The sequence below is a fragment of the Tamandua tetradactyla genome, chromosome 6, assembly GCF_023851605.1.
Source record: "Tamandua tetradactyla isolate mTamTet1 chromosome 6, mTamTet1.pri, whole genome shotgun sequence".
NCBI lineage: Eukaryota > Metazoa > Chordata > Mammalia > Pilosa > Myrmecophagidae > Tamandua > Tamandua tetradactyla.
The window spans coordinates 50,709,549-50,726,922 of record NC_135332.1 but is presented as its reverse complement, the minus strand read 5'-3'; the positions used below and the strand labels follow the sequence as shown (position 1 = coordinate 50,726,922).

The window sequence follows — 17,374 nt, the reverse complement described above, 5'->3', positions numbered from 1 at the left end:
TACACTTTTCTAAAATTTCCCTTAATATTATTACATACTTACATACTTATTCTTCTAGACTAACTTAAGACTAATTTTAAGGCATAAAAAATCCTTTTTGCTTATTGACCTGATATATTAAGAATTTAGTGACATCTTTCTTTTGTTAAGTCTTCCAAGCCAAAAAAAGGTATGTATGTCTGTCTTTAGAAGTTATTTTAAGTATGCTTCAGCCACATTCTGCATATTTCTTAATAAATTTATTACTAGCCATCACATGTTATCTCTTACTGTGAATGGGATTTAAAATATCAGTTAACATTTATTGAGCACTTATTTTATGCCAGGAATAATGCTAAGCATATTTTATTAATTAGATCATTTAATCCATCAACCCAATGCCTCATTTTATAGACGACAAAACTGAGATACAAGTTAAGTAACTTGCCAAATGCCACATAGCCAGTAAGTGCTGGAAATCTGAATCCAGGCAGACTGGCTCCAAGGATGATGGCCTTCCATTAAATGTCATGAATATCATTTTTACTTCTGATTTTCAGAGTGTAAAAAATGAAGGACTCTTCCAACACGAATTTGCATTTGGGGAAGAAAACATCAATCAAAAATGGGAGTTCATAACTATAAAGTGCTCAACCTTCTAAGTAGTCCATACCTTCCCATCAAGAATAGTTTCCCATGTTGCTCTTTTCTTGCTTATTGGACATTCTTCCATTTCCTGCATGGCTACTTCATATTCCCCATCTAAAAGCTGTAAGCGCCTGTTAGACAAACACACACACTTTAAAGTAACCTGTGTATTAAGTATACAAATTCTACATCTTTAGATTTATACTAACAAAGCATTTATTAAATTGATAAGCTAGCTTACATACCCAGAAGATTTAAAAATATACCTATACTTTAGCCCTAATAAAAGAATTTTAATAATTTGCACTAGTAACTATCTAACTAGGGAATTATTTCATATCATACTCAGATTTAAACATTTTAATATACTATACCTAAAGTCTCAATACGTGATAAGTTTTAAGCATTAAGTATAAAGCACGTATGCAGGCTCCATACTTTAAAAAATGAATTAAGTGCTACAATAATTTCCTTAGAAAACCACTAGGAATTAGGCCTCTGATATTTTGACTACTGTAAACATTTGAACTAAATGTTTACTAGCAACATTTTATACTTGACCAGTTAACTAATACGATTATTATGACTTTGGTAATAAGATCTTATGGGCACCTGGCACATATAGGTGCTCAATAAATATTTTCGGAATGAATGACTAAATGAAATACTGGAAGAATCTATTAAATCATACCCATACTCACAGTAGTTTCAATGTGTGTGAACTTGTGCATGTGTGTATAATTTATGTATTTTTTTATATGCCTTTAAACACTGGTAAAGCACTATTACCCAAAACACTATTCTTCAACCATGAAAAATAATTAATTGTATACAGTAAGAATCTGGCTTATTTTCAGGAGTCTTAGAGAAATTCTGTTAGGTGATAATCTAATAGCTAACATTTATTGAGTTCTTACTATGTGCCAGGCACTATTCTAAAGACTTTACATGGTTCATTTAATCTTCCTAACAACTCCATGAAGTAGGTGCTATATTTTACAGATGAGAAAACTGAGAGAAACGTTATGTTTTATTGTAATAGTTAAGAATTTTTATCTTTTTCCTGTGCTGTACTACTTGAATTTAGTCTAATAGCATACAAGCAAAGCTATTCAACTTTCCATTTTAAAAAGTGAATTTTAAATGTTATTTTATTGAATGGGTAATACACACATATGCATTAAAACTGAAAAGGAGAGTCCCTCAGTCTTTTACATGGGTACATAATATGCCATCTCATGGTTGTACATTTGATAGCTACAATCCAATTTACTCTCCTACCTGTAATGTATGAGGAGGCCTTTTTCCCCACAGCCTCATCAACAGTGCTTTACCAAGCTTTTTGATCTCTGCCAATCTGATAAGTGAAAAAATGGTATCTCAGTGTACTTTTAATTCAGATGTCTTGATTACCTTTCAATTGTTTAAGAACTGTATATATATTTTTTCTTGTTAACTGTCTATATCCTTTGCCCATCCTTCAAGTGGTCTTTTTAATCAGTATGATCTCTCTCTATATGAGGAATGAGATACCTATCTATGAGTCGAAAATAATTTCCCCCTGATTTATCATTTAAATTTTCTACTTTGCTAAATATTTCATACTTTTCCTATGTTTTTGAAATTTAGTCATTTTTAGGAGGCTTTAAACTCTCTGGAATTTTAAAAACAATTTTCACACATATAGCCCTGAGATCTTAACTTATAAATACCATTCCCCTACCAAAAAAGAACTGGAATTTCTCAAAGAAATAGCTAATTCCAAAGTTGAGATAGGAAAAGAAGGTAAATCTGAACTATCTCACTACTTCACAAAACACAAATTTTTTTTAAAAAGATAAAGTCAAGAGGACACAGGAATCTGCTTGGAGAAAATCCTCTTGGTCAAATTTGGGACAATATGATTATTAAAATGAGTAACAACATGAATGTATTATAACAAATTTAATAAAAATAGAATCAATTAATCTGTACTGATACTAAACATAAAAATCTAAACATAAAGCTGAGAGAGGGAAAGCTCTTCTTTATACAGAAATGAGCTAATAACTGTGAAAGAAATTATAGGAAGTCACCAGTTAGCAACTGCCACAGTAATAATTTACTCAAGCAAGAATCATCAATGGATACTAAAACCAACTCTGTGAATGACTATTAGGGAAAAAAGAACATTTTACCCTTTCAGTTATTACCACAGATTACATAATAATTGTAAAGGGAATAGGAAAACTATGGTGAATACCACCCCAACCAAGCAATCAAACCTAATATTAACCTGTGTCTGTAATGTGTTACATAAAGAACACATTACAATTTAGTATTCCTAATTAGTTTCATGAGGAAACAATCAAAGAAGCCCAAATTGAGAAAGATTCTGCAAAACTACTGGCCTATACTTAAAATATCAATCAGCTTCATAAAAGGCAAAAAAGGTTAGAGAACTACTACAAATTGAAGGAGATTTTACAGATATGTCATTTAGCTATAGTTCACAATCCGTGATTGGGGAGGAGGGGTCAGTCATAAAATTCATTATTGGGATCCAATAGGAAAATAGTATTTGTTTTATTATGCTAAATTTCCTAAATATGAAAGGTGTATTGGGGTTATGCAAAGGAATGTCGTTGTTTTAGAAGGTGCATGCTGAAGTGTGGCGGAGGAGTGATATAAATTTCTTTTACTTTCAAATGGTCTCGTATAAAATAGGAAAAAATAAAATAAATATACGTGACTAAAGAAAAATATGGCGAAGTGCTAACAATTGATTAATTTAGGTGAAAGTTGTAGGGTGTTCATAGTATTCTTTTAACTTTTCTATTAGTTTGGAAATTTTCAAAATAAAAAAAGGCAGTCTCCCATGATTTCTTGATAGTTTTCATTAAACATGAAGAATTCTATATGTATAAAGAAAATGTCTAACAGAAACACTGTAAAAAGAATTTCAAAAAATAAAAATACAATGTACCCCAACTTGCCTAAAACAAATTTACCAATATCAATGAAGCCCTATGTGCCAGTCCTGTTTTCCCCTACATACCTATAATGATATATTGACATACTTATAATGACCTTAAGACATAATCACTATCTTCTAGTATACTTATGATTCTGGTTGCTTTGTCTAAACCTTTGATCCATATTTAAATTTCTGCCTTTGAAAGACAAATATATTGTTTTCCATTAACATTAAGTGATATATTCTAAGTCAATGTAGTAGCTGAATTCTATTTATTTCTAATCACCTTATCCTGTTAAAAGCCTTGCACCTGCAAAAATGAATGGAGTTCTGATACATGCTACAATATGGATAAACATCATCTTGAGTGAAATAAACCAGTTACAAAGGACAAACACAGTATGATCCAATTTATATGGAATAACAAAATATGCATATTCATTGTTCAAGAGGAGATTACAAAGTCCTGGAGGTGGGGAGTGCCAAGTAAATGCTTACTAAACACAGAAGCTGTTTAGCTGATAAGAAAGTTTTGGTAATGGATGGTGGTGTCAGTAGCACAATACTGTGTATGTAATGAATATCAATGAATTGTATACTTTAAAGAGGCCAAAGTGGGAAATGTTATGCTGCATATATATGTTACACAATAAAATTTCTTTTAAAAAAGGAGACTTGTACCTTTCTTCACCTGGTAGCCAACAAGTGGTTCTATTAAAGCAACAATTCAGCATTTTTTAAAGAATAGAGAGGAACGATCTAGGTTGCTTTTCTTGGTGCTTTCTCTCATACGTGAGTGACAGTATACTGAGCTAATAGTCAGTGAGCAGTCTATTACAAAAAATCATGGCATACTATACTTTTAATCTTACAATTCTGCCAAAAAAGACTAGGACGTCTTCCCAGACTGTCTTTTAACTGCCCTCACGTACTTCATTACGAAAGAAAATTGCAGAATGATTCTAAACACAAATGTTCTCTGCCACCCTGTGTAAAATAAACATATAATAGCCACACAATGATTATATACAGTATATCTTTCCTCAAATCTTACAAAAGCAAGATTTGCACAGGACACACTTCATTCAGGTCTCTGCTCAAATACTGCCTTCTCACACAGGTTTTCCTATATAAAACAGCAACCATTTACACTGTTCTTCATAAACTCACCACTAAAGGAAATTAGTTCATACAGTTTGTGTGGGGGAGGTAGGCTGGGTTACCTCTGTTTCCTTTACAATTTAAGTAACTCAAAAGCAGGGACTTTGACTTTGTCTCATTCTCCCTGTTTAGAACAGTGTCTATCAAAGAAAAATACTTACCATCTTAAATAAGCCACTCAAATATTTCCTTGTCTCTGTTTATCGTTTTTTTAATTTTATTTTTTTAAATACCAAAAAAACATGCAACAAACGCAAACATTCCTCTTTTGATCATTCCATTCTACTATTTATTGGTTTTTATGTGATTAAAAGAAAAATTCAGGATTTACAAATTTGGTTTTTTATCCATAAGAATCAAGAGAAACAAAGGCAAAGAAATATTCAATACCACCACTACATTCTGCTTCAGAATCAAAACATTTTTAAAACATTATGGCATCCTCAAATGTCTATCAACATTACCTGTTCTTATCAAATACCGTCATTTGTGCAACAAATGTCTTTTCCCCATCTTCGCGATTTCGTTTCCTTCTAGCTGGAAGTTCTTCATTGACATCTGAATTTGACAAACACATCTCATAAATCAAATATTCAAGCAAAAAACTGTTATTTACAATAGTTCGCCCTTTAATGTAAAGCATACATTTATTCCAAATGAGGTACAGATTACACTAGTGTTGTAATATAATATTCAGACGACACTCTCAATTTTGCATTTTTATCATGTTTACATCCTTACTTTTTGATATTCAATGACATTAATATGCTGTATTTGTGCAAATACAATTTTCTATATGGGATGACCTTCCTTGCTAAGCAAACCCTTCTTTACTCATGGTTACTTTTCAAGAACTTCAAAGGATACTCCAAGACTCAAAAGATTATTTCTTCCATGATACCTTCCAAGCAACCAGGTGCTTCTCCACTGAACTTCATACATCTTTATTATGGCACTCATTATTTTGCTGCAATTAATTCCATGTTTATCTCCCTAACCTATGTTGTAAATCTTTGAAGGACAGGACTGCTATTTTAATCATCTCTGTATCCACAGCACCTGTATGTTGGGTGGATGATTACCTCAAAGATGAATTCAGAATTGTTGAAAGAAGAGAGGGATAGATATATGATAACCAAGTATAATAAAATGTTAACTGTACAGTCTAAGTAGTGAGTATACAGGTGCTCACTATAAAATTCTTTCCACTTTCTTGTAGGTATGAAATATTTCATACAATGTTGGGATGGGAGGAAAACTCATTATTTGCTGAGGTAACACCTTGTAATACAATCTTTTCCATCCAAGTATTAGTGAAAAATTTCACTACACAAAACATGAAATTTCTCATGCAATAAAGTGACCCCTATATAGAATACCCAGTCCAGCAAAATATACAAAATTTAATAACAAGAGCAATCTACCATAAAAGTAATATCGCATTAGACTACAAAGAGATTTGAAAAATGAATGCCAAGCTACTAGAATACATGCAGTATATTTCTAGTACTTCATTTTCTTCCTTGGAAAGGCAAGGTTTAAAATACCTTGAAAAATGAAATACTTGTTACATTATGAACACTATTGAAGGAATACTGGTTCAACACATTTTCACTGACCATCTTAATATCCAATGACAAAATCTAGTAAAAATTATTAAAATAAAAATTACCAATATTTTCATTGGTTTCTCCATTAATCATTCCATTAAACTCTCTTCTTCCCGGACGAGTCACTCTAAATAGCAATGAGTAAGACTTCACCATATGGCTGTTACTAGGTTCAAATTCATTACTGGAAACTGCAAGGGATGGGAAATTTCCAGGTTTTGTTTGATTGAGGTCAGGATTCAAAGGCACCTGCTTTTTACCTGTGGGAACTTGCCTTATTGGACAACTTACATCCTGCAAAGGCAAAGATTATTAAGTTTAATTTATTTATGAATATTAAGAATTAAGTAAGAATTGTAATAAAAACTTCTACTCATAGCTATCGGGAACGACATAGGTCACGATTACCAATGGCATGCTAAAATTCTAACCACAGTTCTGAAAATTGTGACACTACATGAAGCCAAAAGAAAATGTGGAGAAACTATATTCCAAGTGATAAAATAATTAAGGATTTCCCTAATATAATGAAATGACATTGAATCATATAATGGAAATAATGACACGGTATACCCAACATTTAACTTTTGGACATATGAAATAGTTTTATAAAAACAGAGAACTGTTTTTATTTAAACAGTTCTAATTTAAACCATGCTTAAAATTAAATTCAGGTAAATTTATCTTTTCCTTTAAATTTTCTTTTTAACATAACAGTTGAAAATGAAAGGAAAAAAAAGGGTTACGATAACCCCACTGTCAACATTATCAATCAGTAAATCCATAGTCTTAAATATGCTGCTTAATAGAAGGGATATGGATTATCTCAGGACTAATGTTCTGTTACCATATAACACTAGTTATGCTGAAAGAATACTATAGAAAAATTGGAAGATGCAGATCTCTATATCAAAAGAAAATAAGAAGGCAGGCCATGGTGGCTCAGTAGGCAGAGAGATACCTGCCATGACAGAGACCTGGGTTCATTTCCCAGTGTCTGCCCATGCAAAAAAAAAAAATTCACAATTATCTCATGGCAGCTTATTTTAAAAAACTAAACAGAAAATACATGCTTATAGCTTTAAAACAATCTTTCTATAAAAGGGTATAAAATGAGAAGTCCAAGTCTCATTCACCCCACTAAAGACATGACTATTAAGGTTTGTGTTTACCTTTCCAAGAAAATGTTTACACCTACATATTATTTCTTTCAACACAGAAGATCATGTTTTTTAGTATGCCTCACTTCACTTTTTTACCTAAATTTTGGTATCACTACTTGCCATATCTTGTATGGGAATGGTGCAGAAGTAATGTCTCTTAACATAAAATTTTTTTTAATGTATAATTAAAATGCTGCCTCCTACTACCTTAGCCCACTCCCTTTTAATGCTCTGTTGGAAGAACAACAGCAGTAAAAGCCTCCATACAGGCCAGTTTCTATTTCTCTCAAGTCCCAAAGACTCGGAGCTACTAAACACATTATTACTCTTAGCTTCGGTGAATAGCCCAGGAAACTTTATAACACTTATACCTATGGTAAAATGATTTCATCATAAATAAAATTTTGAAGCAATGTATTAATGGGTTAATGGCTGATATGCTGTCAACAGAATGTCTTTGTCTAAGAGTATCTACAAAAGATAATTCTTTTGGAAATAACTACTTAGCCTTATCTAAAAATTTAACAGATTCAAATAGCTAAGCAATAAGCTAAGAGACTGAAGTGGTAGGGAAACTAATTCATGGTGCAAATTGCTAAAAGACAATTTCTTGTCTTCATTGCCAGATTGCTATAAGAAAAAAGTTTTATGTAAAGATCTTGCCAGACTAGAAAAAACATGAAGATGTAAGAGGCTGACAATAGAGGTCTATCTGTTTTACAACTGAACCATCAATATATTAATTAATCTTTTAAAGTATTAAAAATTGGCTTTGAAATACACAAAATAAATGTGCATGAATGTATTTAAGAAAATCATTCTGCTTAATTACCACTATTACTTTATACATTACCTTTCTTTTTTTGTGGCAGACCTTTACAAGCAGAACTTCCAGGGTAACAGAATTTTGTTCATTTTCTGAGTTTTGTGATGGCTTATCTAAATAGAAATTCAATATCTTAAAATATGTATTTTTAAAAATACAAACACAGTACTCATTTCCCCCAAGACTGAAGATTTCAAATAAAGGCTTCCTAAAATGAAGCTCTCAAAAATTTACTGATTCTTTCTTCCCCAAATCAGTTCCAATTTTTCATCATACTTCTTAGAATAAAAGCCTTTAAATAGAAAGTCATTTAAATAAACCTTTCACAAGACAAATACAATTACTTTCTTATTTACTGTGCTTTTCTCATGACTCAAATAAGATGATTCAACTTTAACTTTTAACTCCAAAATATTTACTGATTACTCCTGATTTGAAAATTTAACATTTATGATAAAAGAACATTATAAGGCCTCAATCACAGATGAAAACAAACCCAATCTGGCTGAGACTAAGGTAAATCAGAATACAGGGTAAAAGATGATAGTGTATGTACTCTAGACCTCCACCTACTGTATGAAACCAAAGGCTAAGGGGTTTATTTTGTCTAGAACCTAAATTTTCTGCAACACACAATCTAAATCAACCTGTCTAGAAAGCTCATTTAAACAGCTCAAACTCCTGGAGCCCAGAATGTAAACAAGGCCTTGTAATTCTGTATAAACTTAATGTAAATCCCAGATACATCTCAGACTATGGTGGGTTGATAATTAAAAAATATTCATAGAGGGGGTGTAAGGATAGTTCAGTGGTAGAGTTCTTGCCTGCCACGTGGGAGACCTGGGTTTGATTCCTGGCCTGTGCACCATCCCCCACTCCCATCGCTTCAAAATCAACAAATGGTGGTCCAATAATGGGATGGTCACATGGAAAAAAAATGAAATGTGACCCCCCCATATAGCATACCAAAAAAAGTACTGAGAGTCTGAAGGAAAAAAAACAGGGGGGGGGGGGGGGAACTACTAAACTTTCCCACCTGGGAAACCCCAGATGCCCTAGCAACCACTCAGAATTCGCAAGAAAATAGGTCAAGCCTTTGATTTTGAGGCTTGATCTTATGAAATTTATTTCCGTAGTGGAGAAGTCTCACCTATGAGGTCTAAGAGCTCATTCCAGGAAAGCTCTTTTGTTGCTCAGATGTGGACTCTCTCTCTTCAAGCTCAATACTGCGAGGAAAATCATTACCCTCCCCCTCTATATGGGACATGACATTCAAAGTCTCCCTGATAACATGGGACATGACTACCAGCAATAAGTCTGGCCCTGGCATTGTGGGATCGACAACACCTTCATGATAAAATGGGGGAAGAGAAGTGTAATAAAATAGGCATTAGTAGCTAAGAAAGATCAAATAGAGTCAAGAGGCTATTCTGGAGGCTACTGTTATGCAAGATTCAGTTAGATAGTGCTTACTGCCAAGGTTTGCTAAACCCCAACCAACATCACTCCTGTTAACTCTTAAGAACACCTAGAGCTCAGACCCTATTAAAATTTGCGCTAAGTTTGCTTTCCTGAAACCTATACTTTTCAGAGGGTTCCTAGGCCAGATAAATCTTGAAAACCAAAGGGACAAGACTCTAAGATTACCAACTGATTACATTTCCCTGTCCTTTGGTGTCAACACCCCTTCTCAACATGAAAAAGGTAGACTGGGAGAAGGATCAAAGGAGATAGAGGAGTTATAACAGAGGAAAAAAAAGGATTTAACAATTGAGCATGATTGCTAAATCACTATATTGATATTTCTTTTAGCCTCCAGTTTTTGGAGCAGCTAGAAGGAAAAATCTGAAATAGTGGAATGGTAACCCATAACAAATTCTGAACTGTTCTCTAACTACCTGTTGAAGTGTACTTTGAAAATTATTGCTTTTTCTTTCTCTTCTTTGTATATGCTATATTTCACAATAAAAACATTTAAAAAATTGAAAAAAGAACATTACAGACAGTTAGTCAAGAGTAATTTTGACAAATGCAATTAAAGCTTCTTGTTGAAAAGCACAATAAAATAGTTTGGGAGAAATAACCACACATACAAAGTAATCATCTTTATTGTTTCCTTTTCTTGAAATCCATTAATAAAATTACAGATACATTTAAATAGAAATATGTATTATTATATACACTTCATTTTGAATACATAGATATATTAAACTAAAAATAAAATTCTTTTTATTTGACCAGGACTTGTCACCATAGGGATAAAATACAGGTTTCAAAGAACATTAAATATCATAAAGGGGAGAAAGACAGGTAGCTTTCAACTTTCCACCAAAATTTCTCTAAAGCCTTAAGAGAACAGCAAAAATCAAGATAATATTTACTACCACCTAGGGGAAGTCCATGACTTATAAGTTTAGGGATTTTAATTTTGGATACTAGATTCTACATTCTCTATATCAATTAACTAGCAAAGGCTGTGCAAAGTAAGGTTACTTACAGAGTACTCCTCTGTATTTACTTGTTTTTAAAATCCCAAAGGAATAAGCTTCATTAAAGAACTTCATTAGCACACAAACATTTAGATATAAATTTTTTTTTGTGTGTGAGCTTTTGGACACACTTTCTTCCTACTTAAAAACATTCTTCTTTTGTAGTGTATGCATACAAAACAAATTTCAGTCTCTTTGGAAGTTGAATCCAGAATAAAAATACTTTAATACAGCAAAAAGTAATTCAATGCCTAAAATATGTCAAAAAATTACTCTCAGAATAACAGTGACAAATAATAGTACCTTACTAATCTTTGTCTATTTGTTTTAAGTAGTTTCAAGTAGTAATTGTTAAACAAGTCTTCACTTAAAAACAAAAGAAAAAAGAATAATTTTAGTGATCTCGATATTGATTTTCCATCCTGGCTTCTTATAGTGATTATTTCTTTAAAAACAAAAAACAAAACAAAACAAGACAAAAAACCACAAGTGTATGTTGAATGGCCACTTGCAAACTTCCACTAATCTCAGAATGGGAAATTATTTTCTAGAAACAGAAATGCCAACAGAGTTTACTCTCCTTTACTTAAAAATCATCAAGGAAAAAATAAAAAACAGTGAATCTGAGAAAATTTTTTTAAATGTACTTATTTTGCCATGTAGATGGGAAAAATGCTTAATCGGACTACTTTCTGTAGTATTGTTGAAAACAAAAATTATCCATCACTGAAACAAGTCCCTAGGAAACAAAGGACAAACAAACCTATGGAATTCTAAAGTGTTAGAGTCCATGTACTAATGAAGTACATAACATAAAAAAAAATAAAAATAAAAAACCTATCAACATGATGAATTGATTAGAAATAAGGATTCTACAAAACAATTATAAATACTTAAAAAAAAAACCATAAAAATTCTGCTCATATTATTTCTACATAAAAAAATGGACCAGGTCTAAGGTTAAACTAGAAATAAAGTTCTATCAGCTGTTAGTATAGACATCAGATTTCAATTTTACTTAAAAAGCCTGACCAGTGAGTGATGAAACTGTTGTAATATAATCACTGTTTCTTACTAAACAATAACAAAAATGACCAACTTGACATGTTCCTTACAAAGGTTTTATTCTTTTGCATTATAATTCAAGGATACATCTACAAATTTAAGATGGACAAGCTGAGAGGGATTTTATTCATTTTAAACCAATTAAAATTTTCCCCAGCAAGCTTTAAACTCTTTTATTGAAGTAAAATATATGGCACAATAATTTTCTTTAACCCCTAACATATTGATACATCCCAGTGATAGCAGTGGCTGTTTTCAGTTGTTTCACTACTGTTTTTAAAAGTATGATATAATAATAACAACTTATAATGATTAGGCAAAAGGGTTCTATTCAGGAGACTTCATCTATTCTAGATTAAAATTTTCATCATAAGCATTTGTAACTTAAAATTCAAAAAGTAACTGGAAATCAAAAATACTAAAGTACAAGAAATTTAATTTTATGAAAAGATTTTCCATTATTTTCAACTTATTTATGCTCTCTGAAGATGATGGTTATAAGCTGAATAAGGTAATGTTTGTTATACAGCCTTTTCTCTATTAATACAGCACTAAAAAAAGTATGGTTTAGAGACAAGAGCTTAGAATCTGATCTAATTAGATATAAACCAGATAAAGCTTACATCTATTTTCAAGAATTATCACCCATATTGTTAAAAATAGATGGTAATTAACATTTTAAAACTTTAACTTATGTGAGAGACTAAAGCAAAAAATGTTTATTTGGTACAAAATTTTTATTTTGACTAGTGCATTTCCTAATATAACTTATGTGGACAGCTTAATTGAACACCATGTCCTTAAGTAGGACATGAGATTTTGTAGGTTTGTCCAGTGGTGCCTCGATAAGTCCCAGAAGAATCTTTGCAAAGTCTCCTTGGGGGAATGGTGAGAAAGGGGCAAAATTCAATTTCCCCAAGTGGAGAATTCTTGATATTCTCACAATCAGTGGTGACAACCCCACTGAGCCCCCAATCTTGGGGTTTGCTCATATGAAACTTAACCCCACAAAGGATAGGCTAAGCCTACTTAAAATTAGACCTAAGAGTCACCCCCCAAGAGAACCTCTTTTGCTGCTCTGATGTGGCCTTTGTCTCTCAGCCAACACGTCAAGCAAACTCACTGCCCTCTCCCTCTCTACGTGGGACAAGACTCACAGGGCTGTGGACCCTCCTGGCAACGTGGGACAGAAATCCTAGAATGAGCTGGGACTCAGCACCAAAGGATTGAGAAAAACTTCTTAACCGAAAGGGGGAAGAGAGAAATGAGACAAAATAAAGTGTCAATAGCTAAGAGATCTCAAAGAGTTGAGAGGTTATCCTGGAGGTTATTCTTACGCATTAAATAGATATCACCTTTTAGTTAAGGCATTAATAGAGGGGCTGGAGGGAACTGCCTGAAAATGCAGAGCTGTGTTCCAGTAGCCACGTTTCTTGAAGATGATTGTATAATGATATAGCTTTTGCAATGTGACTGTGTGGCTGTGAAAACCTCATGTCCTGATGCTTCTTTTATCTACCTTATGGACAGATGAGTAAAGCATATAGATTAAAAATAAATAATAGGGGAAACAAATGTTAAAATAAATTTAGTAGACTGAAATGCTAGTGATCAATGAAAGGGAGGGTAAGGGGTATGGTATGTACCCCTTCTGTTTTCTTTTTCTGAATTGATGCAAATGTTCTAAGAAATAATCATGATGATGAATATACAACTATGTGATTAAAAGAATGTTCATATTGTATGTTGATTGGTGTGCTGGTTTGAAAGGATGTATACCCCCTAGAAAAGCCATGTTTTAATCTAAATCCCATTTCATAAAGGCAGAATAATCCCCATTCAATATTGTATGTTTGAAACTGTAATCAGATCATCTCCCTGGAGATATGATTTAATCAAGAGTGGTTGTTAAGCTGGATTAGGTGACGACATGTCTCCACCCATTTGGGTGGGTCTTGATAAGTTTCTGGCGCCCTATAAAAGAGGAAACATTCTGGAGAATGAAGGAGATTCAGAGAGAGCAGAGCAGAATGACATAGCCTGAGAAGCAGAAGTCCAATAGTCAGTGACCTTTGGCGATGAAGAAGGAAAATGCCCCCCAAGGAGCTTCATGAAATAGGAAGCCTGGAGAAGAGGCTAGCAGATGGCACCGTGTTCACCATGCACCCTTCTAGATGAGAGAGGAACCCTAACCATGTTCACCATGTGCCTTTCCAAATAAAAGAGAAACTGTGATTGTGTTCTCCATTGCCTTCTACTTGAGAAAGAAGCCTTGAACTTCATTGGACTTCTTGAAACAAGGTATCTTTTCCTGGATGCCTCAGATTGGACATTTCTATAGACTTGCTTTAAATGAGACATTTTCTCGGCCTTAGAACTGTAAACTATCAACTTATTAAATTCTCCTTTTTAAAAGCCATTCTGTTTCTGGTATATTGCATTCTGGCTTAGCTAGCAAACCAGAACAATTGGTTTTATTAATAAAAATAATAAAAAAAAAAGAATTATCACCCATAGCATTGATAACTATCCTTCATATAAAAATGTCTACATCTACTTAAAATGGATAGCAGAGAAGCAATAAGGAAACCTGGCTACAAACAAGATTATTTTATAAACAAGATATATAAAGACTACCTATAATTTTTACAAGTCTTTAGAGTTTCTTAAGTCTGTTCCTTTGTGGACTCCACCAAAAACCCACGAAATTTAAGTCTTTGTAGGGATCAGGAATAATTATTTTAAACAAATTATTGTCAAACATTGTCAAAATGTTTTTACACATACCAAAATTTAAGAACCCCTACTTTTAAAGTTTAACTCATATTCCCTTATTAACCACATAAAGTAGCAACTGAAATTGCTGAAGTCAACTTAAGAGAAATAGTTTTGAGAAAAACCAACTGTTTCAATGAATATAATTTTATAAATTTAAATGCAAAATTTTGTTACAGTCATAAAGGTATTTTGCCGTTAGAATGCTTACTTGTTTACTTTTAAAATACATACCATTTTTATGGAAGAAACCAGTAAATGTAAGCTGCAGATGAGCTGACAAGCTAAACAAAACAAACAAAAAATTATCATTTTAACGTTCCACAATAAAACAACGTAGACTGTAAAATATATAAAGCCAGTTCAGTTAGCTTACAAATATATGAGTTTCTTGTTTTAACTGCAATTCAGTCCCATGCTTTCCCTGTTAATTCTGACATCCAGAACAGACTTAAAAATAAAAATCAACCCACAAAATTAGAACAAAACCAGAAAACCTTACACCAAAGGAGTAAGGTAGAAAAAAACAAGACCACAAAAAATGGGTAAACAGAGACAAGTCTCCTTTCCCACTTCTCCAAAGGAAACTTTCATAAGGGTGGCTGAATCCATGCAAGTGTTTGAATGTTTGAATATTTTTAAAGTTATGGATAGTCAAACTTACTAATAACTGATGCAGAACCATCACTTTCTACTTCAATTAAAGGTGAAATACACAAACATAATTCAAGTGAGCTATAGATTCCTAATGTACTCTGTTTAACACATCATTTTCACTTTCAGCATTAATAGCAAATTTTGGGGGGAAGGAAAAGGTAAGCATGAACTATATGATCTTTTTATTTTTTTTTAATAAAAAAAACATATCTACTAATACCGGAAAAGCTATTAAGTTGGAATAAAAAGAAATATCAGTATCAACAGGTTTTCGTATTACCTTTAAGTTGCAAAAGAGAGTAATATATTTGATCTGCAGCCTTTCTTAACTTTCCAGAGCATAGTTTCTGTGGTCTGATACAGTCAGATACTAAATTACAGATGGCTATGGAAAACAGATGGTGAGGAAAGGGAAACATTACTCAAAGAACCACTTACTTAAGAAATTTTACTAATGAAAAGGAAAGGAAATAGTGGTTAAGGGACAATAAGGGTAATAAAGGGTGCATATTTGTTCTTGTAAAATGATAGCAACAATCAAGGCATTTTTATAATTGGAAGGAAAGTCATATAAAGATATTTAGTAAGAGTGTTAAGGAACAAGAAATGCCTGGAAATGAGGATATATTATAAAGAGGCTGCTTTGGTAACTTTGCCCAGGGCTACTTTTTTTCTAAGATAAGAGAAATAAGAGGTAGCAAGTGAGTGAGATATTTCAAAAGAAAATATGGTGATGCCTCTATTTTCTTAGTGTAAGTTAAGCCATGAACTGTCTGCTAAAAGCTCACAAGTTGGGAGCTGTGAGGAGCATTTCTAGAACAGCACTTAGTATGCTAGGATATCAGTAACATATAAAAGTAGAACAGTAGAAGGGTCAAAGCAAAGTTAGAAAGTATAAATATGAAAGGAAAACTAAGAATAAAAACTGTAACTTATACATCAACAAAAATATGAATGATATACAGTGGAACTAATGAAAACAGGAAATTTACATATTATAATAATTTTACATTATTCACTTTCCCCTATGAATCAGATATATTTAAAACACATCCCAAGTAGGAGTTGAAGGAGATGGGGAAGAGCTGACTATAAAAGGAACATGATAGAAATTTGGGGTTCTTTGTCTCGATTGTTGGGATGATTACCTGACTATATGAGTTTCTTAAAACTCGGAACTCTATACCAAAATGAATAAATTTAATATGTAAATCATGCCCAATTAAAAAAGTACATTAGGGGGACTGAATACAAAGATATTTTAAGTTGATGGAAAAGTTCTGTATCTTGATGCTAATAGTTACCCAAGTGCATACAACTCTGTCAAAACTCAAACTATATACTTAAGATGGGTGCATTTAATTGTATATTAATTAACTATACTCAAAGTTGATTTTTAAAAAGCACATCAGCTATGTGAAAAGTCTGCATGTCATTTTACTAAAAAGACAGCACTCTCCTATAAAAACAGTTCCATAACTGTCACTTTACAAGGCAAAATTAGCTAAAATCCAAAGCATAACTGAAGGGCAAAGAGTAATATCCTACAATTCTCATAGGTAAGAAGATAACCTATTAATCACCACCAATCTATCCTTAGTTGCTTCAATTAAACTTACACACTAAGACCATATTTTCTTAAAACACCACTTTACATAGATTTGTTTCTCCAAATTTTCTAATAAGTCCCCACTGTCAAATGTTTTGGCTAGCTTCTATGCTTTCTAAAATACAGCTCCCATTCTTCTCACCACTAAAACCTTCCATAAAGAAATAGAATGGAAAAAAAAAAAAAAAGAAATAGAATGGTAAAATATAGACAGAAAACCTGAGTTTGCATTCTGGCTCTGGTCATTAGCTGTGATCTTGTATCTATAAAACAAAGATATTACCCCTCTCAAGATTGTCACGCTTGGATGAAAAAAATAAAATACGCAGTAAAGTAAAAGAACTCTCTCCCTCTTACACAAAGACTCCACCCCCACCATCCCAAAGCTTAATGATCACTTCTTCATAAGCGCTTTTTATCATTTGTCACAATTTTT

At 32.6% G+C, this 17,374-nt stretch overlaps 1 protein-coding gene across 2 annotated transcripts in view; it reads right to left on the bottom strand.

Moving 5' to 3' along the window:
- SUZ12 (SUZ12 polycomb repressive complex 2 subunit) overlaps positions 1-17,374 on the bottom strand; it is a 57,052-nt gene that overhangs the window by 27,216 nt on the left and 12,462 nt on the right. For both annotated transcript variants that reach the window (XM_077165268.1, XM_077165269.1), the window contains 5 exons: positions 14,907-14,956; positions 8,371-8,456; positions 6,417-6,648; positions 5,209-5,302; positions 653-758 (listed from right to left, as the gene is read on the bottom strand). In XM_077165268.1, coding sequence (XP_077021383.1) covers positions 653-758; positions 5,209-5,302; positions 6,417-6,648; positions 8,371-8,456; positions 14,907-14,956 — 568 coding nt within the window. The remainder of the gene's footprint in view (positions 1-652; positions 759-5,208; positions 5,303-6,416; positions 6,649-8,370; positions 8,457-14,906; positions 14,957-17,374) is intronic.